At 51.7% G+C, this 22,507-nt stretch overlaps 1 protein-coding gene across 2 annotated transcripts in view; it reads right to left on the bottom strand.

Moving 5' to 3' along the window:
• Positions 1-22,050, bottom strand: part of LOC144720283 (dual specificity protein phosphatase 8-like) — a 41,463-nt gene extending 19,413 nt beyond the window's left edge. Inside the window, exon 1 of one of the 2 annotated variants that reach the window (XM_078596907.1) lies at positions 21,592-22,050. In XM_078596907.1, coding sequence (XP_078453033.1) covers positions 21,592-21,724 — 133 coding nt within the window. In that variant the 5' untranslated portion in view covers positions 21,725-22,050. Of the gene's footprint in view, positions 1-4,047; positions 4,421-21,591 lie in introns of those variants that run through there. The other variant, XM_078596908.1, reaches the window with a different exon arrangement.
• Positions 22,051-22,507: the final 457 nt, after the last annotated feature.

Raw genomic sequence — 22,507 nt, 5'->3', positions numbered from 1 at the left:
TTCAATCACACAAAGGCAGCCATTATTACACATACAGGCTGCAAGCAAATCAACTACATGAGCATTGAGCTAATAATGAAGGGTTCGTGCATGAATAAAAGAATACTGTAACTTTGTGAGAATTTTGCGAAATCAAAGGTAAAATATAAATGCAGAATATTTAAAGGCACGTGTGCCATACCCCATACGAATTTGAATTTCAGTGAACTTCAACTCAGTGCTGTACACAAACACATACAGGGCCAGGTTTTTCACATCTTGCTGAATGTTGTTTTTTTTTGTCTGGATTTTGCCAAAATCGTGCCGATGTCTCCATCACCAACAGTGAGCCGAGTCTCCGCAGCAGCGATAGATTCAGTTTCATCCGCACAATCAAAATGTCACCATGGCCCATCGCGCATAGCAAAAACTACCCCAAGATAAATACACATTACCACGTTCAATACCAACAGTCCACGGTTTGTAAGTAACAAGCTCAAGTTTTGGATGACGGCCCTTCTTCTTTGCAGCAGCAGCAGCAGCAACAGAAAATAGCGTTGCTTTTGTTTTTTACAAAACTTCTAACGTGAAAAACCGCCTGTACTGAGATGCGTTAACGTTAACAACAACAATAATAATGTGATTAACGTTACTGCCGATAACAATTACTCGGGCTCATGTAACAAGCGGTGCGGCGATAATAAACACGTCGCGTGAGGCACGCAGGCCCACGACACAGCCAGCCTCTGAGTGAGCCTCACGCCGGCGAGTCTGCGTGAGAATGTCACCCCTGGGGAGGGAGCGCCCGGCTCTGCCAGCAAGAATCTTGAGCCCTCCTGAGTTCAAGCCACATTCCTCGCTCCTCATCACTGCTGGCAGCGAACTCGCTGTTCTCCGCAACTGTTTGCTGATTTAGTCACCGCTTGACCCCCTTCCTCCTTCCCTACCTCCCTCCCTCCCGCCCACCCGTCCCACCCCGACCAACATGCACCTCCCTCGCTCCCCTCCCTCCCTCCCTCGCTCTCCTCTCCCTCACTCGTGGCTTTGAGTTCATGCACAGGATTAATCATCATCATCATCAGCCTCCCCAAGCCGCCGCCTTTCACGATGCTGCGATGTAATAATCAACTTAGCACCAAGTGTTTCACTTAAAACATTCAAATCTGCCACCTCTTGTGGACGGGTAAAATTAATCAAAGTGGCGGTTGAGACGAACGATGGAGTGGAAGCCCAAGGAGGGAAGAGTTCCTAACCCGAAATCATGGTGGCCGACATGACAATTATCTAGAAATGCCTTGCTGATTCTCAAGGATTGTTTTCATGACTGTTTTGCAATGGGTTGCTTGATCAGATTTGCAGTGAGTGTTTTGTACACGGAATACAATTGAAGTGCTTGGGGAAAAAAAACAAGAAAAATGCATAGATAACCCTTAAAACGATGTACTCGCTTTACTCACATCTTGTGACCCTGCAGGCTGGAAGTCTTACGCGCATCACATGATCACACATGATGTGTGATCCACCGACCCTATCAATAAAAGTGCCAAATTATGGGTGGAACAATTCATCCCCCTGGCAATTTATTTATGAATTCGATGCTTAAATTAGTTGTTTACACTGTTGTGCATGGGCGATGAGATAGTAATGTATACAAAGCACCAATCCTTGCAAGCACAAATCGATGCATGCATCGTCAGCTTAGGAAATCGACGTGAATCAATATTAATCGATGTTCTACTACACCTGGCACGATGTGCCACTGGGTGTCAGACGTTTATTACAGTGTCGCTGTTAATTCACTGAACTCTGAAGTCACTGACGTCATAGCAACGTTTACGTAGCAAATCAGCCGGCCTGAAGAGCGAAAAGACCAAACGATAAACCAAAACTCTCTAAAGCGAGCTTTACGTAAACACAAACAAACAAAGCGGCACCACTGCCTCCCGCCCTGAAGTTGCCGCCGCATCCGTGGAGTGACATCCACACCACGTTTTCTCACCATCCACTCTGCCTGTTGCATAACTCAAGGTCCCCCACGGGACCGGCCGAGTGCCAGTGGCCCTCACAACACAAACACGTGCTCTGTTCCATATTCATACAGATGTGCGGACTGACGTATGTATACGGGCACCCATATACATGTATATGGGCACCCATGTACATGTACATTGTGCCCATATACATGTACATGGGTGCCCATATACATGTATATGGGCACCCATATACATACGGTAGCGTAACGGTTAGCACGTTGCGCAACGAACCCGGTGACCCGAGTTCGACTCCTGCCCATGGCCAATCCCATTGGTGATTATCTGAACCGGTCCTGGGCCTCCCCTAGCCTCAAATGAGCACCTGGTGCGGTTTGTAAACATCGCCACTTGGGAGACAAAGGCGGCCGGGCGTGGTGCTGGCCACCCACCCCCTCGTGTGCCGTGCCGGCCTTCATAGGTGCTCGCTAACAGCACTTGCCCCTCCAGTCTGTTAAGGCCATATGGGGGGGACTTTTGTTATTGTCTTTGCAGTGGTGCAGTGGTTAACGTGCAGCGGTACAAACCCAGAGTCCCGAGGTAGTTAGCTGCCCGTGGTTAACATCGGTGGTGAGTGGTGTCTGAACCGTATTCGGCTTCTGCCCCACCCCCCTCACCAATCCGCACTGACCAGCGTGGTGAAGTATGTGCAAAGCAACCTCCACGAGTGACATAGCAAGGGGAGGCCTCTGTTGACAGTAGAATGACAGCCCAGTAAACAATACAACATTGGGTCAACGCTGGCACGTGGTTGGAACGCCGTCTTTGGACGTTCCATGATTACTGGGAAAGGGCTTTTAATGATGAACTATTGCGTGACATGTGCGTGCAAATTCCCGAATGGAAATGATGCATTTGTGAGTGTGTGAATGAGGGTGACATAAAAAGATTCGGGAACTGGCTGTTAATAGCGGCAGCAAGCATTACTAAGTTCAGTGACAGGATGCCTAAATTAGGATGTCCATATTAAGCCGCTGGAGTTTTCGGCCATGAACCCAGAGGCAGCAGGAGAAGGGGTGACATCGCGATGGGAAAAAATCTCACTCGCGCATCTCACAGTCCGGATAAACAAAATGTCTCAGTGCCATGGGCTGGACAACTGCGCTGAGGAAAAATAACATTGTCCTCAGGTCACCGTGCCCATGTTCATTGCACAGACGTATATATGCACGCCACGTAAACAACCTTGATTGACGATGGCCAAGGCCCCGTGGCCACGTTCATGGGGCCACATCGCAACGGCAAAATAAAGACGATGATGACGACGACGGTCAGGAATTCCTCTCTGCTCCAGACCAACTTAGCGCGGCGCGTCATGCGGTTATTTACGTAGATGCGAAATTGCCTCAACCTGTATCGCCAAGCGGTACTATATATAGGCACCGGATTGATTTTTTTTTAATATCTCAAAATCTAGCGGCGAGGAGGCTTGCCGCGCATGGGCTAAAGCCTGCGGGATGTGGAACGGGGTGGGATCGAGACTGGGATCCATTAGGGAATGCTGTGCATTCCGGAGAGTGAGCTCACTGCCTTGTCGAGGAAATGTGCTGTTAAAAGTGGCGCATGACATCACGTTGGGCCCCCGTTGGGCGCTCGCAGCCATAAACGGAAACACACGGGGCGTAATTTACTGCGCGGCCGCTAAGGCGACGCTCGCACAGAAAACAGCTCTCTGTTTGGCCTCGGCCAACGGCGACCGGCGCTGACCATGCCTGGGCGTGGGAGGCGGTGGCACGAACACGAAATAATCACGCAAGCCGCGTTCGACTTTGCCGAATAACACCGCGCGCGGGCTCGCTCGCTTACGAGCCCAGACATTCCGCAAAGCGTGAAAAATGAGAGGGCACCAGCGTGCGAAAGAACGACGGCCGGAGAGAGAGAGACGTTTTCCGATCGGTCGGGTTAAGATGATGGGTCGGCGATGGCTGCGAGCGTCACCAGCCACTGCAAAGGGTCGTCTCCCTCTGGGTTGCATCACTGGTGCAGGATCGTGGCCGGGCGCGCGCACGACAGCGCGATGATCGCACGTGCAACGCACCTTGGATGTCTGCGCGGTAGAGCCTTCGCTGCCGCTTCCTTGGCTTCATCACCATCGTTGAGCGTGCAAAAAAAGAATAACTCTGGCACCACGGTTGAAGTAAAAAAAATAAATTCAAAATAAAAACAAAAGCAAACGATTATGTAAAAAAGTAATAATGGAACACCACGGCGTGGGTGCACGCACGCCTCTAAGGTCGACCCGAGCGGGGAGGAAATGGGCTGCGATGACTTTGCGACGAGAAATGAAACGGTGCATAAGCGGCCGCTGCGAGCGGCCGAGAGACAGTGCGGCGTTCTGTTCTCGCGGTCCCAAATGAGTGGTGCGAGCAGCAGCGCTCTGAGGTCATGTGCAGTGTGAGCGCACAGCGCTGAAGCGCCACCCACCCACCCGACCATTCCAACTTGCGGGCCTCCCACCCTCCCCATCCGCTCCACCCTGGATCGCGCCGCTCGGCAGCAGCAGCAGTACCGACCAAACGCAGGCTCCGACATTCTCCATCCTCAAACACATTCATCCCCTCCACCACCTCGCATTCCACGCCCCTTAGTCATGACACCAGCTTGCTTCAACTGGTACAAATCTGAAGAACGCCAGGGTCGGTCTGCTAAGGAGGGGGAGCCGTGCCCTGCCAAGACGCGGATGGGGGAGCGCGTGCCCCCCATACCCCCCCCCCCACCACTGGCTACAGCAGCCCACCGGCGACTTGACACATCCCCGTTGGCTGATTTCACGCTGGTGGGCAAAACTAGCGCACGCTGGCACTTGCGCGCTAAATTGCTAATTTCCTTTGAAATTAAGTTCGTTCAACCACTGCCGCCGAGTGTCCCAACTTCTTCCAAGGGCCTCAAGTGCTCGAATTATTTTTTTTGCAATTGGTATTCATTACTTAATGTGAAAGCAACTGCACACATTGCTAAATGATTCAACGAAGAGTCATAGCTGGACTCGATACAACTGTGTTTTGCTTGTGAGTCAATGCAATAGTTGTTCGAATGATCCAGGCTAATGCTGAAAACGAGTCAGCACATTTTTTTTTCAATCAAACGATGAAGTCAGGTTTAAATTGGGTGAGCGAGCGAACCGGTGTGCACAACAAGAATGAAAAACAACCCGTCCGTTGAGAACCTCTATTGCACCTGCCAAGCGACTGCTGTTGCAATACCGTGTCACCTGCCCAGCCCTCCTACAAAGCCATTCCTAGGAGATTGCACAGAGGCCAGAGCCAGGCACAATTACTCAGAGCTTGAGAAGTTAAACGTTTAAGGGCCGGGCTCCGTAGACAGTGCTCCTCACACGGCAGGGAACACGGCCTCACAACTGGGAATTTCCACAAATGAGGCGACCTTACGGTGAAGATTAAAAAAACCCTCCTCGTGTGTTTGTGTGCTGAACTTCTCTCGCACCGTACCTCGCCAACCGTGCTAATCGGGGGTGCGGGAAATACAAGCTGAGGTGTAATTTTGATGGTATTCATGTGTATAGTTTTACTAAAACGTCGATTGTGTACGGTTAAGTGAGTCGGTGGTTTCACATTTACACGAAACCGAACGCAGCACCACGCCGTACCAGCACGGACGGAAAGAAAAGTCAGTTTGGGTTCATCCACCCGTCACGGAATTTTACGAGCATTTTTCGTTGATGAAGAAATAAGTTTACGCGTTCAGTGCCACTGCCACAAACACGCAGCACGCCCATACTTTACCGTCTGCTATAACAATACAAACTCCCAGTGCTTGTTTATTTTCCTCATTCTTGTATTGGCACTATTTGTTTATTTGTTTTGCGACCCGCCGTGTTTATTCGAGAGCTTGTGTTTGTTTGATCCGTAAATGAGTCCACGGAAGACAGTAAAGCTCTCCCAGCCCGATTGACTGCTGGGCACGGCTGCCAGCCAAGGATCAGGAAACAATGAGATGTCTCTGCAGCGTTATATCAAACTCGCACGGACGTGTTCTGTAAGGGAGCCCCTGCAAATTTTAACGTGGAAATCCTTGCCAGACCGTGGACCACGCTGTGAACCAATTGAGAACGTCGGTCGGTTACATTCAGTAGATGTGGAAATTTTGAGTTGCTGTACAAAGCCATGCCCAAGCAGAAGGATGGTTGCTACCTCTGCCCTTTCGTCACGACCCTTAACATTCGAAGCCTATGACCAAGTCACCTAAATGTCCTCGATTTCAGCAGATCTCAGTCGCTAAGCAGAGTTGGGCCTGACTTGGTGCCTAGGTTGGAGCATGCCGGGTGTTGTCTGCCCGGGCTGTGAAGTGGACAGGAGGATGCAGCACAGCAATGGATCCTGGAAGTTATCTGTGCAGAGCTTTAAGTGTTGCCCACTTGGGGTACTCTTATTTTGTCTCCCACATGAAGCCACGCACTCATTAATGGAATTGGCTAAACATTAGCAAAGGAGAATCCTGCTGAAAAAGTCCTCACTCAGTGCTGCCTTTCCAGCAAAATTGTTAGATTAAAAAAGTTAACTTAATTAATAATCATGAATCTAACTTAAGGACATGATTATTTTTATATATTATAATTATGAGCTCATCTGACATTTAGGCACGAATTTTCCAATAAATTGCTTTTCCTTCGATATCTGTCTTGATAGAATGTCTTCGACTGTTGGTCTGAGTGACTCATCTCAGCCCTAAATCGCTACGTCTCCTCCCTTCGTTTATAATTGCATGGGGACTGCAAACACTTTAAAAGGTGGAACAGAAACTTGGCTGATAATGTTGCCAATGACGAGCGGAGACGTAAAACTCCACTTAGATACGAGCTGCGAGCACCAAAGTCTGAACAATTTCTCCCACCGGTCGGTTGTACATAGATACTGTGTCAGAGTCGGCATCAGAATATTTGGTTATACTGGAGGAATCCGATGAGCTATGAAGCCTTTTCTCACAGATGTCCAGTGTATCAACGCTTGACACCACCACTGGCACTGTGCCAGATGCACCCCTTAATGTCGGGTTGGGAGACGGCGCCCAATAAGAATTTATAATCCACGGGAGAGGGAGGGCAGATGGTGCCTTGGATGACGCCACATCCCAGAACCAATGCTGCCTCCATCTGGGCACGTGTGATTGGTAACGCTCTCACTACAAGAAATATTCACATGTTCCACGGCACTCTTACAGACACATCTTTTTGGCCAAAAACGAAGAAGTTAAAAGGGCTTTGACAATCGTCACCCGTTCGTCACATTGGTATTCGAGCTGAATATACCACTCAGGTTTTACAGCAGTATCTCAGCGTGGCTTATTTTGTTTGCCATCATTGACGTGATGCAACGCGCCGTGTAATGCAATCTCTGCCGGCAACTACCAAAGGTACCTGGAATAAACATTTTGCCCGAAAGTCTCAAACTAGGTGGGTCATTTCACTCGACAGCTTGCAATATTATATCCGCTATTTAAAAAAAAGGCTATATTTTCTTCGTAATTGGATAATCTCGGGGTGCGTGATTAAATACTCCACTTTAAAGCTCAGAGAACCCGTACACGTGCTCGTAATTCACAGTTTTGTTCTCAATAAAGCCCAATAAAGATTAAAAAGCGACCATTCAATCACGCATGTGCGTGCGCGCATTTCGCTATTGATTAACCCGTCCGAGCTCACGGGCTACATGACCGGCCTTTACACCGACCGCGACCATAAACGTCTCACGAGATGCCACACGCTCTCTGCCTTGTGCCTTTTTTTCGGGGGAGGGGAGGTGGTGGTGGTAGGGGGAAATTTACATTGACTCACGGGACGAGCGGGTCACCTAATCCCTAAAGCCGCTCCGTCGCGTACCCACCACGATACGGCGCCGAGCGAAGCTCAAGAACGTTCCGGACGAGCCCCGCCCTCGTCCCGCGACGCCGTGGAATGGAACGCCGGCTGAAAATATGCTCAGGCTCATTCCCCGGAGACTCCGGCCAGGTCACGGTCGGTCGTGCGCCTTCGCATCGGACGTTTCAGAGTCGCCGTAAACGCCGCGGCGGTTGGCGGTCGTCACGCTCCGACGGACTGCTGCTGAGGATGCTGATACTGATGCTGCTGCGTGCAGTTTACGCGCGCTCGCGTGAATTCATTTTGGAGTTACGCAAAGGCTATTTAGGGGCAATGGTTCGTTTTCATCGGGAAGCTTTACTCAAACTTTCGCATGGCGTTTTGTTTTCTTCTTCTTATGCTGCTGCTGCTGCGTTTCGACGTCAAAGGTCGCGCTCGTTGAACTTTGTACCGAAATGTGCTCTACCAGCCGGGGGCTCTCAATTGCACTTGACGACGCAGTACGTCATGGAGCACTTTCTGCAATGGGGCATGGGCACGTTGCGTGGGTGGCGGCGGTGGTGGTGCGCTTGCTATCTTAGCTGTTGGGCTATTCACGATTGAACGCACGAACCCCTCCAGCACACGGAAGCTCCCAGCCTGGCGAAGTGAAGGCAAGCATGCTTCGTTGGCTGCGTTGAGAGCACATGCCCTGGGAAAGGATGTAACTTGATTTTTTTTTCTAATGACACCATGCGTCATCCATTGTGTAAAAGGCCCCACCCTGAAGAGCTCATGTGCTGCAGTGGCAATTATCATTTGCATGGACGGGAAGGTTGCTACTTTCGGTGGCTTGAATGTGCCCGGGCGTGTAGGCCGCTGAGCAATAGGCAGACACGCAGAGTCCTGGTTGAATATTGTGCACTGCCAGTGGGAGAGACATTTTCCCATTTCCTCCTGCAGGGATTAAGCTTCCTCTCGCCGTCCATTTCATAGCCCTCGACCACATGCTTTAGATAAACTCCGCAATGCCGCGTGGAAACACTTGGCAATTACAGCAGTTTAGAGTTAAAGCGGCGTCAGCGGCCTCATCAGCGTTTGCAATTGCCGCATCTTGGCGCCGCAAAGCGAGATGATGCTCCGGTGGTCATTTTAAACCGCGCAGCAGGCGTCTGCAGCAGTTTCGTCGGGGTTTCTTTTCCGCGTGCGTTCGCAGCAAAGCGCGCCCAGTCGCAACTGTGCATGCCTCGACAACTAAACCCATTCCGTCATACAGCGAGGCCGTGCTCTGTTTACACGGCGATTGTGCGTGCGCCTTCTTCCTCGTGCGCGAAACACGCCTGCACACTGCGTAGCTCAAGGTTGCTCTGTCATACGAGACGGCACACTCTGTCCACTTACAATGTGCAAATAGCAACGTAAAGGGGAGCTGCGTCGGATGAAGGCCTCCTCCCCGCGCCGTGTCGGTCGCGGCGTGAGTTTGACGCTTGCCAAGTGTTGGGTTTTACCCAAGTGTTGGGTAATCGTAGGACACGGCTAACTTTAGACCGGTCAAACTTTCACCCTCTAAAAAAAAAAGACCTCAACTTGCCCATAACGTCACAGGGCTCCAATCTCTCTCGACGTTGTCGGGCACGGGGCAGCGTCAGCTGCAGAGCGGTGGCGAGATCCGTCGACCTCGCTCGCACCGCTCCATCTTCGGGGCCTTCTTAAGACGCCGTCCCACCTCACCGGCCCCCCCCCCTCCCTGGGTCCCGGCCCACATGATTCCCCACGCTCCCACTAGCGGCTACGCGGGGTGGGGGGGTGGGGGGCGAGCGTCGTCCCCCCCACCCCTCACCTCCCAGACGGAACCGCTCCTCGGACGGAGCCAAATTTAGCCGCGGCCGTCAATAATGATTATTGATCGCCGGGCGCGGCGGAGGTGGGGGGGGGGCTACAGGGGTGGGGGAGCTGGGAGGGGGGGCTACAGGGGTGGGGGGGCTGGGTGGGGGGGGGACAGGGGTGGGGGGGGGGCTACAGGGGTGGGGGGGAGCTACAGGGGTGGGGGGGAGCTACAGGGGTGGGGGGGCTGGGTGGGGGGAGCTACAGGGGTGGGGGAGCAGGGCGGGGCTACATGGGTGGGGGAGCTGGGTGGGGGGCTACAAGGGTGGGGGGGGGGGCTGGGTGGGGGGGCCTTGGCGGCGTGGGACGGGTGGCGCCGTGCACCGAGCGCGCTGGAAAGGGTGACGCTGCCCCAAGACTTCCCCCAATTTTTCGGAGACTTCCTTTCCGTTTTCATTTCGCACGCGCAACTACGTCAGGGAAGCTGTCGCGCTTCCGCCTGCGCCTCATTGTGTCGACGCTAAAGGGGGGGGGGGGCATTGAAAGCGGCGGTGCCCTTTCCCTCCCGAATATCGCTGTGTGGCTCGTCACTTCTGTGCTGCGTGAGTTGTCACTTGTGTGCTGCGTGGTTCTCCGATGTGTTTTTGGGCCATGTTGTTCGCCGCGATTAATTCAGTTCCTGGAGAAGCTCCCGACTGCGTGGAGCGAGACGTCGGACATCGTGCCGAACAACCCACGGCACAAGCCGAAAACGCATCGGGTTGCCAGCTGTCGGGGTTTGACCCGGACAGTCCGGGAGTTTGCCGTCTGTGTTTTGGGTGGCAGAACTTGACTTGTACCGAGATCTGGAACTTTGCTCCGGCGTGCTGGCAACAGTTTTGACAAGTGACCTCGTCCTACTGACAACGATGTCTGGGTTTGGTCGACAATGGACAAGGTGGTAACCCTAACGGAGAGAAGAAAGAACCATTTTCCTCATCTCACTGCGGCTCGGAGGTGGCACACGCGCCCATCGAGCTTGTCAGATCGAGTCTTTTATTCGCTGTTGTATTCACTTTCCGAAAAGGTGTCTAGAAGATGAAGCTTTACGTTACTTCTTCCGGGGGCTCGGTGGGAAAAAAAAAAACGGCCGACGTTCGTGAATTGCTACGAAGCGCTCGCCCGTGGGCTGAATCGCCGAAAGTGCGTCGATTAATTTCCACACACGAGAGGGGCTCTCCGTGTTATACGGGCGTGTGCTGGTGGCGGCGGCATACGAAGCGTCTTTGCTCGGCGGTTGCTTTAAATCTCACCGTGATGTCGTCATCAGGGCAAGCTCAGCATCTCAGCCTGCACTCGGTAATCTCCCGAGCGATCCGGACCGCGTCGTCACACCGGAGCGCCGCTGTCTGCCAAGGGATGACACGTGTGTCTGTGGTCGCTCCTCATGAGCCGAAGCGTTTTGTATCTAAGTCACCCTTGGCAGCGCGCAGCGTTGCTCCGATGGCGGAGCTGACGAACGACCCCCCCCCGCCCGCCAGGCACAACAGGGCTTCCGTCCGCTGTACCCGCGCCAAACCGCGGGGGTTCTAATGTGCACCGATCGGCCGCGGCTTCCGTCCCATGGACTGCCCCCCCCCCGCCTGCCCATGCTGTTCTTCGTCTAAGTCAAACGTGTGCACGTCTGTGCACGGTTTATGCCGAGTTAGTTTGTAAACAAATAAAGGTAAAGGCGCAGCCATGCAATTGCTTCGTCAGGCCGCTGCTGGTGGTGAGGGCCTCCTCTGTAGAGCGCCCTTCTCGAGGGCTTTTGGCCTCCTCTTGCACGCCGGCGAGACGTCCCATGAGAGGTGCGAGCACCCACACTTTACCCCACCCTCCACACACCACCTGCCCATCGACTAACTGTGGTGCTCCCATTCATGCCGTGGGGTAGACAGGGGTGTGCGGATTTAGTAAACGTGCCCCTTTTTTTCGATTTAAAGCTTTCGTGACTGCAGGGATTCATCTTCTTGGTTCTTTTGGTAAAGTCACGTAGAAGGGAAATAATAAAATAAAACAAATAAAACATAATAAAATAATACAATTCTCACGACGTTTCGGCCACAACGCAAGCAGCCGTCCTCAGGTGAAGAACAGGTCTGTCATTCAGACGCTGTCTTTCCTACAGACCTGTTCTTCACCTGAGGACGGCTGCTTGCGTTGTGGCCGAAACGTCGTGAGAATTGTATTATTTTATTATGTTTTATTTTTATTATTCTATTATCTCCCTTCTACATGACTTTACCGAAAGAACCAAGAAGATATGCTCCTTTTTGTTTGCTGCGGCGACGGGAAATCGATACAGCGACCTCTGGATGATTTAAGCAGGAGTGACATCGATGATTCGGGTTGCATACATCGAGCACGAAGGTTAATTCCAGTGTCAGAGCATTAGGCGCACGAAGGTGGCAAAATGCGGGCGTGCAGTGCGAGGCTCCCTCTGGTGCCCTACCGCCGTGCCCCTCCCCCCCTCCTCCTCCTCCCTGGGAGTATGAAAGTGAAAGCAAAAGGGCAAGAGGAAGACAAAGGCGGACATGGTGGTCGGATGACATCGAGGAGTGGACCCCGCTCAGCAGAGGAAGTGCTGCTATATGCGTTGACCAGTCGACCTCCGAACCCGGAGCCGACACAGATAGACGGAGTGCTCGTTATGCCTTTACGTATTGCCCAACTGATAATTCAAATTGTATTCAAGCAAATTACGTACGACGATGAGAGGTGGAGGGAGTGGTCGCGCAGTGGCTATCTCACTGCTCGTTACGAACCAAATGAGTACGAGTCCGTTTCCCAGCCACGCCTAACTTCGAACGCCGAGTGATATCCGAACCGATTTTGTGGCTCACTATCGAGCTCACAAACTATTTAACGAACACTTTTTTTATTCTACCAGGAAGGCCAACTGAGCTTTATAGCTCTTTTCAGAAGCGACCTGGCCACAAATGACAGCTCAACGAAGTGGGCTTATCGTGTGGAATTTCATAGCAGCCAAAATCAACACGACCACGGGAAGAGAGACACGCAAACTCCAAATATACAGCAGGCGTCAGGGTCGGGATCAAACCCACGACTTCCTGTATACCAGGCGAGGTAGTTAACATCTCGCCACCGTGCCTTCACCAACCCACAATGGCCAGTGTGGGTAAGTAAGTACGGCCAAACAACCCCAATGACCAACACCGTGTCGGGAGGCATTCAGTGCAGCAGCGGATTGGAACAAAAATATGGGCGGTAGTGGCGGTGGGGGGAGGGAGAAAGTCAAAATTCACTGCAACCGCCAGTGATGAGACTGAGGTGGGAGTGAGCATGTTGGAACCTGACTATGCGCTGTGTATTTACTATCTTGCCATACATCATTTCCCTTTAAAGTTCACCCGAGTGATTTATTTCAGGAAGCAGTGTGAAACCAGTTACATGCGGCTGGCCGTTTGTGTGTGTGATCATGTGGTTCCGTTGTTACACACCCCACCCCCTGTTGTGTGTTTTGGAAAAAAATTGCTTCTGCAGGACCCCCGACCTTTCTACCTCATTGTACGTGGGTGACCACAAGGGCTTGCCAGGTGTTGTAGGCTGGGACTACGCGGTGGTTAGGAGATGGTGACGCTGAGTGGCACCCTCGTCCTATGTGTGGGTTGGTTTTTCCCAGCTTCCCCTGTGTTTCCTCCAAAATGAGACCCAAACATTCGTTAATGAATTTGGCCAAACATCCCAACGTAGGACCCTCCTGAAAAAATATTGAGACTCAATGAGGCTTTCCTCGGTAAATTATTGGAACTTTTAGAAATGTAGTTTAATTCATTACTATAATCGGACCTCCGAACTTCTTTCGCAGGTATGGTGCAATTAAGAAAACCCCAACATGATAATTAACTTGAATTTAATTTTCTGTTATCAGTTGAATCCCTCGTACATGACATGTATATCTCTTTGTCATTCCACTGCTGGATGAATGGCTCTCCACGCCCACGCTTCACGCTCTTCAGTACAGATTGGTGAAGCGCTGAAGCAAAACTCAAACTCAGGTCTCCGGGATCATGGTGTGATGCACTAACTACCGTGCCATCTCTCCATCCCTTCCACTGGCTTATTCAATGTGATTTAACCGGTGTGTTTAATTTAACATGAACAGGATACGCGATCTCATAGCGTCAATTAATAACTCCCGTTGCACGAACCCCCACCCCCTTCCTTTCTCTCGAGCCTCATCAGCGTTGGTGAAATAATGCCACTTGTAAAATGCTCAATTACGACCCCATTTACATTTCCATCTGTTCAACGCTGACCTCCCACCCTCCCCGTCTTTCAGGAGCCGCACCCGAGCCACACGCAAAGGGTGAACGCGTGGAACCCATCCCCCTGACGCTCCCCACAAATAGGGTCACTGTGTGGTGGTCGCTTTACTGGAGAGGCGAGGTTTTTGGCTGCCGACAAAACCCAATTTGCACGTTTGCAGTGACGCTGCCCACACAGCTCACGGCCCTCCTCCTAATTCCCTGCCAACCGAATCGTGGTCTCACCACCACCCCCAGTACAGCCGTGCTGTCATCACCCAGCACTGTTTATTTATTTATTTAAATATCAAGCTCATCTGTCCTCGAGCACTGTCACATGACATTCCATCCTTTAAGAAACCCCACCGCCCTCTATCCCCCCTGTGACCGAATTGTTAAGGATTCGTGCCATCCCGTCTAAATCCTTCACGAATCCCAATTTCTTCAGCTCTCCCAACCTCCTCCTCCCCTTCCCTCCCTGGATCCACCCACTCACCCCCGCCCCCCACTCACCCCCTCCCAAGCAAGCCCTTCACAGTTCTACCCTTTTGTTACGTCTCGGGCACGGCAGCTGGCAAACATAGACCGGGCGAGACGCACACCCCCCACCCCCCCAAAAAAAAACCCAGGATTTAAATGGAACTCTTGAATCGAGCCTCTGATCAGAATGCCCCTTTCACATTTTAAGCGCTGCCCTTTTATTAGCAGAATGCAAATCTGCGCGGTGCCATCTGCATTTGGTGAGACGCACCTGCCCCGCCCTCCTCTCGAAGGCAATTTGTTTTGGTCCAAAGAGAAAAAAAACCCGAAAGGGTCTTGAACTTGCGAGGTTCGCGAACGGGAGCTGTTTGTCGCCCAATGGCCATTGTTTTGGTGGGAGGCAGCGAGGGTGGATTGCGTTGCCTCAACTTGGCCGGCTATAACACTATTGTTGCTCGGCAGATACAATAATATCCCGCTTCACCTCGGAAGACTAAACTGCCAGACCCACATTCCAATCTTCGCCAGAGGTTAACAGGATCTGTGCTAACTCGACACCTGCTGGGCTACGTGTTAAAACACATTCTGAGTTTGGGGAAAATGTTCCCCACGTTCAGCGCAGCACGACAGTCGAAAACCTCCCCGCGCCGGTTAGGCGCGCAGGGCACTGACATCTTAGCCGACGTGTCAGATTGTTTTTGTTTTACCAAAAAAGTTTACGCGTCAACGAACCAACGAGTGTGGAGGAAGTCTAACGCCCGACCCGCTTGCGAAATGTCAGATATGAGGTCTTGTGAGCAGACCGCTTACAGCAAACATTCCTCAGTCTCGAGCCCCTTCACAAGAGAAAACTGCGCCGCAGCATTGCCCGCACGCATTCCTTCCCGCAATACCTGCACTACAATGCCCCCCCCCCTCCCCCCTTACCCCCCCCCTCACCGCCCCTCCCCCCTCACCGCCCCTCCCCCCCACCGCCCCTCCCCTCTCACCCCCCCTCACCGCCCCTCCCCCTCACCGCCCCTCCCCCTCACCGCCCCCCCTCACCGCCCCTCACCGCCCCTCCCCCCTCACCGCCCCCCCCCCTCACCCCCCCTCACCGCCCCTCCCCCCTCACCGCCCCTCCCCCCTCACCGCCCCTCCCCCCTCACCGCTGTAAACACGCATCAGACAACACCACAACGACTCGTTTAACGCGTAGGCTTTCGCGACCAATATTATTTCATAATACGGGTTTTGTTGTTGTTGTTATAAATGCTGTGGGTTTACAACTCCACCGGTGTGCTGGAGTAGTAACGAATCGGCACTTTTTGTTTACGCGACAAACCTTACGAATTGGCTGTGTCGGGTGGTGGTGGGTCAACGACACATTTATATTGACGCGATCTAACCCAAAAAAAACCCTTTATTATGAACACAACGCTACTCTGCCACAATCCCAGCAGTGTTGTTCAACGCGCTGCCCAAGCACACGCACGAAAGCACACACACAAAGGCAAAGATCCCCCTTATAGCTGTAACAACTGTTGGGGCAAGTGCTGTTAGCGAGCACCTATGAAGGCCGACACGGCACTCTAGGGGGTGGCTAGCAAGCCCCAGTGGCGATGTTTACACACTGCAGCAGGTACTCATTTTGGGCTGGTTCGACCTAGGGGAGGCCCAGGACCGGTTCAGATAATCGTCACTTGTTGGCGGGAATCGGGTCATGGTGTTCGTAGCACAGCGCACTAACCACTACGCTACCGCTCCTCTTGCACACACACACAATCTCACAAACATACACAAACTGCCTGAATGTAGGCCACTGTTCAAGTTCCCCGGTTTAATCCAAGTCGCGCACTGTATGCTCATTGAGATCGCTTTTTGTACACGCAACGCAAAGCTGTTTAGACCCATAAACATTGACATGTCTCGGACCGTGTCCGTGAGCACAAGGCTGATCTAAACACGGTAGGACCAATACTTCTGCCGTGGCTGATCATTATTTTAATGCGGCTGGCTCACACGAAATTGATTTCTCTAAGACGATGGTACTTTGCAAGCCTACTGGCTATCAACAAAGATTCGTTCATGAAGCGGTCCATATATACAGACACAATTTCAACCGAGAGGATGGTTATAAGCTCAGCAATCATTGGAAAGATGTGATCAACCTATTTGGGTCATGACTTGATTTGTGTTTTCTTGTCAATCTCCACCGTCAGCAGTGTGGGTGTGTGGAGCGAGGTGCAATGATTGCCTGGCGGCCCTCTGATTAGTGTACACCCACTGCAGGTGTCGGGGTTTTCTCCGACTTTAACATTAGCTGCCCCGCCCATGCTGCTGACACACTTGGGCTATGCCCATCTCTAAACCTTTATAAACAGCTTGCCTTGAGAGGCTAACCCCCCTTTTCCTGACGACGACCGCTTGTGTTGTGATCGAAACGTCGTGGTTTTTGTTTTTTAATTTTTTATTAAATTTTTATTACTGAAAGAACCAGAATAAGTCTACATTATAGATTGCCAGTGCGCTCACTCAGGTTAAGAACCAGGCTACAGTCTGCATCATAGACTGCCAGTACGCTCACTCAGTTTAATAACCAATGCTAGAGTCTACATTATAGACTGCCAATACGCTCACCAGCTTAAAAACCAGGCTACAGTCTACATTATAGACTGCCAGTACACTCACCAAGGTTAAGAACCTTTGCTATAGTCTGCATTATAGACTGCCAGTACACTCACCAAACTTGATTACCAGGCTACAGTCCACATTAGAGATTGCCAGTACACCTACTCCGATTAAAAACCAGGCTACAGCCCACATTAGTTTTTAATTATTGTTTTTATTGTTTATTTTATTTTTATTCACTTTATTATTTTTTCTTCTATCTATGTGACTTTGCCGAAAGAACCAAAGAACATTGACAATTGTGTCAAAGGAACTTGTTTGCATCTTTTACGAGCTTAGCGCTGCCCCATGGATTTAGCGTGGCCCAGCAATGCCCTCCTGCCGTGGAATATCATCACAAAACGGGGTTTGCAAATCTTTCAAAAAATATTGTTTTCATTGCTGTGCGCATATGGATCTGTCTGTGGCTTTGAATGTCTAAATATTAGTTTCTTTTCAAGGCTTTAGGCCAAAGATGACGGTAAATGGCGTGAACTTAAACAAGACATGACTTTTAATAAACTATACAGGTGATAATTGCTAAAAGTAGGCCGGCTTTTAGAAAGCACACACGCAACATGACGTAATTGGTGGGTTTTACAATGAAGGGGGTTTAAAGTGTAAGAGTGTTCACAATCCAAAGTTAGTACTTTTCCCCTCTCCCCGCACCCCCACTATTATAATGATCGCGGCTACAATGCAACATACGCTGCTTTCATGATAACTTGATGGAAGCATAATGGAGATCCACACTTTACATAATCGGCATCATTGTAGTCGGCTCACAAAGACAATCATTTACATCATCGGGCCCCTGAGTTTAGAGTTTGCCGATAACGAGGTGCCGCGGTTCAGGCTGCTGCGTGCTGTTGTCCCGCCGAAAGTTTAAACACAAAACTTTTAGATCACAAAAAAACTAGCAGAAGGCTTTGCGTACAGCGGCATTGCACAGAGACTCTCTTCCCCACACTCTCCGCCTGGCATATTGACGCGCGTACACGTTCAAAACACGCGCACCTCAGGGGATATTCCACACCTCTGCACACTTTAATTTTCTACAAATGCCATAGGTTACAGGTTTTTTTTTTAAATACCCCCAAAAGAACGATAAACCAATTCAAACAAAGTTACGTGTTGAGAGACCCACATCGATCGCCAGTCAACACAGAGGGGCCTTTTTTTTCACTGCCACCACAGCACAGTGGCTCGTGCACGGCACGTGAACCCTGACGGCCTTGAACCCTGCAAATCCTGAGTTGGATTCCCGGCTATGGCTAACATCTGATATATTAACTGATACTGCCCCCCCCCCAAGCCCCTCACTTCAGCAAAGCCGCACTGAAAGGCGGTGGTGAAGTATGGTCAAACACGCGTGACTGACTCAGAGTGAGAAGAAGAACAAGGCCTTCATCCACCACTGGACACACGTGATTATTTTACTGCCATGTGATGGCGGTTTCATTATGAAGCCCTGCGGAGGGAACAAGTTGCACACACCCTTGGCCAATGCTCGCACATAGTACATTCGTATAGTACTACCTTCATACACTGGCAGTGGTGCAAAAAAGCACGGCCAACAAAAACATCAACACATCTCGTCAATGATAATGCCTTAAAAATTACTCAAATCAGTGCCGTTTCAGGCAATGGGCATTCTTCATAGACCATAAACAGAGCCAAAGAGGTGGTTAACGAGGGGTCAGAGAATGCACCAAACACCATGGGGGGGGGGGGGGGGCTGATGATAACCAGTTGTGAGATGGGCATATGAAGTTACCCGCACCAGACGAATCATTCAACGATAAAAATAATGACGAAACAAACTGATTTACATCAAAATATAAATTGTAAAGTTTCATTCGCAACAGGCCTCGCGATGTTAAGCGCAGTCTCCAACCCTCATAACTCAACATCTCTTGCCTCTTGTTTGTGTGCTATGATAAAAGGCTCAATTTTTGGAAAACGTCACTGATTATATCTTTTAAGGCTGGGTTGTTTACGAGTGTGCTGACTTTTTTACGTATTTATAAATAACCACGGCCCTTTGCCAATCCACTGGTGGGTGAAAGCCTCTCCACGCCATCCCAATCACGTGGGCTGTTTGAGACGTCACTATCGTGGTTCGTAGGGGGGGGGGGGTGTTGTAAGTCGATGGCACGGACTGCTTCAAGGTAACACCGCAGCGTTCGCTCTGATCGGGATGCGAACTCGGGCGGCGGGGTTCAAAGTGCAGCTCGATTACGTCACCGCTGGACTTTCACCCAGCGCAGACTTGTGCGCGGGGACCTCAACAAAGGGGCCCTAAAAAGAATAAACATCACCGCCACAAACACAAAAGTACACACAGCGAAAGGAGATGGAGCGAGCTAAGGTGGATGTTTGCATCGTGTGGGATCGTCAGATGGGGGGGGGGGGGCATGGCAAGGCCTTCACCCAGCGGTGGATTGACTACACAGTAGCCCATCAGCCTATTGGCCCCATCGGAGTTGGCACCGACGCTTTTCAAAGCAGCGTCTGTCCAAGGCATGGCAACCACAAAACACTCCGTATCGGGTTTCGACTCCTTCTGAGTCTCATCAGCAGTGCTCTCTGCCAGATGCCAGTGGCAACGTTGAGACCCAGTCCGCGAGTTCGCGATCAATTAACCTGCAGAGCTGAAACATGAGTGACGTCAATGGGCAGAGGTGACGAGGGCCCATCACTCAGCTGCAATAAACAACACAAAGAAGCGGACGTCCGCAGCGGTTTACCGAAGGAGAACAAATCCCGATTTAAAGCTTTCGTGACTGCAGGGATTCATCTTCTTGGTTCTTTCGGTAAAGTCACGTAGAAGGGAAATAATAAAATTAAACATAATAAAATACAATGTTTTATTTTTATTATTTTATTATTTCCCTTCTATGTGACTTTACCGAAAGAACCAAGAAGATGAATCCCTGCAGTCACGAAAGCTTTAAATCGAAATTCATGTTGCATGTGTACACGCACGTGTATGGTCTTCCCGTGTCAATCTGCCGCGACGCGCCGTTCGCCGGGGTTAATTGACCGCAACATCGTCAGTCGGTTTGTGTGTAAGTTCGGCAGCATAGTGCGGTATTCGAGTCGTGGAATATTGCGACGGTAATGGGTAATGCGTTAGATGCACAAGCACGTGGCCACGGTCTAAAGTACAACCGTGTAGGATTTCGCAGATATTTAAAGCACACCGGGCAATTATAATACTACTACTACTACATTACTGTGCATGAGCGAGATCCACTCCATCCAGCAGTAGAGTGACAACGGCTACAGCTGATAATTGTACGAATATACAACGTAAAACGGCCTACATTGGGCCCATTAAGCTCACGTCGTACATTAAGTCTGCCCGCGTGGGTGAAGGCGCAGTCGTGCAATTGCCTGCTCCCGCCACTGCTGACGGAAGCGCCTCCACTCGGGAGAAAGCTCAATGGGGTCTCTGAGAGTGAGTGAGTGATTGTGTGTGTGACCCACGCTCACACGCCGGCCAGACGTTTTAGGATTGGGAATTAGCAACACCGCATGGCGGTCCTGCCCACAGGACGAATCCGTGCGTGGAGTTACGCACCCATTGAGAGTGGCTGCGGAGAAAGGGCCACATTCATTGCACTCCGTATGTCAGAATCCCGGCGGATTTCATCGGGGTGCGAGTGAAAGTATGCACGCGAGCGTGGCGATTAGCCGCGACTCCTTACACTTGTGGAGCACTCTGAGACGCGGGTAAGAGGGTGTTTACAAAGTGGTTGTTGTTGTTGTTGTAAAACAGCGGTGACACTGGTGACTTCAGCTGATGGGGGTGCAAGTACGTGCGTGGGTGTTTGTCCGTGGCTATGTGCGTTTGTGTGTGGCTGTGTGTGTCTTAAATCGTGTTTTTTTTAGGACGACTCAGCCTCATCTGAGTGCAACCTGTGCGATGTGTAAACATCGCCACTGGGGAGACAAAGGCGGCCGGGCGTGGTGCTGTCCACCTTCACCCCCTCCGTGTGCCGTGCCGGCCTTCAAAGGTGCTGCTACTCGCTAGCAGCACTTCCCTACAACACGGGGGATCTTTGTATTGAAATCATCGTCGTTGAGCGCAAGCACAGAGGTCGAGAAATCCCCGAGCGGCGAGCAACAAACAGCACGACCGACGGTGTCCTCGACAAGAGTTAAACACGGTTCGTTCAACACAGCGACATTAACACACCAACTTGGGAAAAGAGAGTGAGAAAAGAGCGTTGCGTGTGACTCCGTGTGTGCGTGCGAATGCTGTTCGTGTGTCAACGCGAGTTTCCTCGCCGTGTGGATGTGAAGCGGCACGCGCCTGTGTGCAGCCCGCGTGTGCGTGCGTGCGGCGTGAACGCCGTGGGTTTGTGCGGCTGCGTTCGTGAATGTGGCCGTCCTGGAGTGCGCGTGCGAATGTGCGAATGCGTGTGACCGTCCGCGAAGTGTCGAGAGTACACGTGTGGCCAGCGTCCTCGGTCGGCACGCTGCAACCAACCACGACCATCACACACCGACTCCATCATCATCATCATCACGGTCGTACCTGCACACAGCTTGAGACCTTTCTTCCTCTTGGCCGAACAAGACATGCTCCTCACCGGAACGCTGCTCTGACCCTCACCGCAGTTGACCATTCTCCTGGGCGAGCCAAGCACGCTACCCGCATCTGACTGCATCCAGATCCTCACTAATCTCTCACTCACTCACTCTCTCTGTCTCTTGCAGGTGTGATGCTGGGCGAGTCTACGACCGACTTGTCTATGGATAATACAACACGCGCACACTCTCTCTCTCAGACTGCCCGTCTATCTTAGCTGTGGGCTACCAACGCCTATCTAGAAACAGCCCCAACAACAACAACAATGGCCTGCTCCTTCTCGTTGCGCGCGCAGTGGAGCCGCGCGCGTGTGCGGACGGAGCCGACGTCTCGACGCAGGGGACGGGCTGTGCGGAGTCGTGGTGAGCCGAGTGGGTTCAGTGGTGGTCGTGGTGGTGGGGGGGGTGAAACCATCCCAGCTGGCGGAGCCATTACATCACCGCCGCTTCATCCATGATGTCATTCGGGGCGGGCTGCGGCGGAGCCCATTGGGCAGCAGGGGTCGACTTAGCGAGGATCAGCCACGGGCGGGGAGGAGGGGGGCGTGGAGCGACCCGGGCAGGCAGGCGATGATGTCACCTCTGGCCGCTAATAAGGTCATTGGTGGCCTGTGACAAAGGCAAAGGTCCCCCGTGTAGCCCTCGGCAGACGGTTAGCGGCGGGCAGGGGGGGGGTGTTTAGATGCGCGCCTTTGAAGGCGCACGGCGGGGTTGGGGTTGGAGAGCAACCACACCCGGCCGCCTTTGTGATGATGTTAAGCCCACCGCGCCAGGTACTCGTTCGAGGCTGAGTCGACTTAGGGACAGGAGCAGGACCGGTTCGGATAATACGTCACCGTGGTGTTGGCCGTGAGCCGTAGCGC

Source organism: Lampetra planeri, chromosome 8 (assembly GCF_965212315.1).
Source record: "Lampetra planeri chromosome 8, kcLamPlan1.2.h2, whole genome shotgun sequence".
Classification (NCBI taxonomy): domain Eukaryota; kingdom Metazoa; phylum Chordata; class Hyperoartia; order Petromyzontiformes; family Petromyzontidae; genus Lampetra; species Lampetra planeri.
This window is presented reverse-complemented; position numbering and strand designations above follow the sequence as displayed.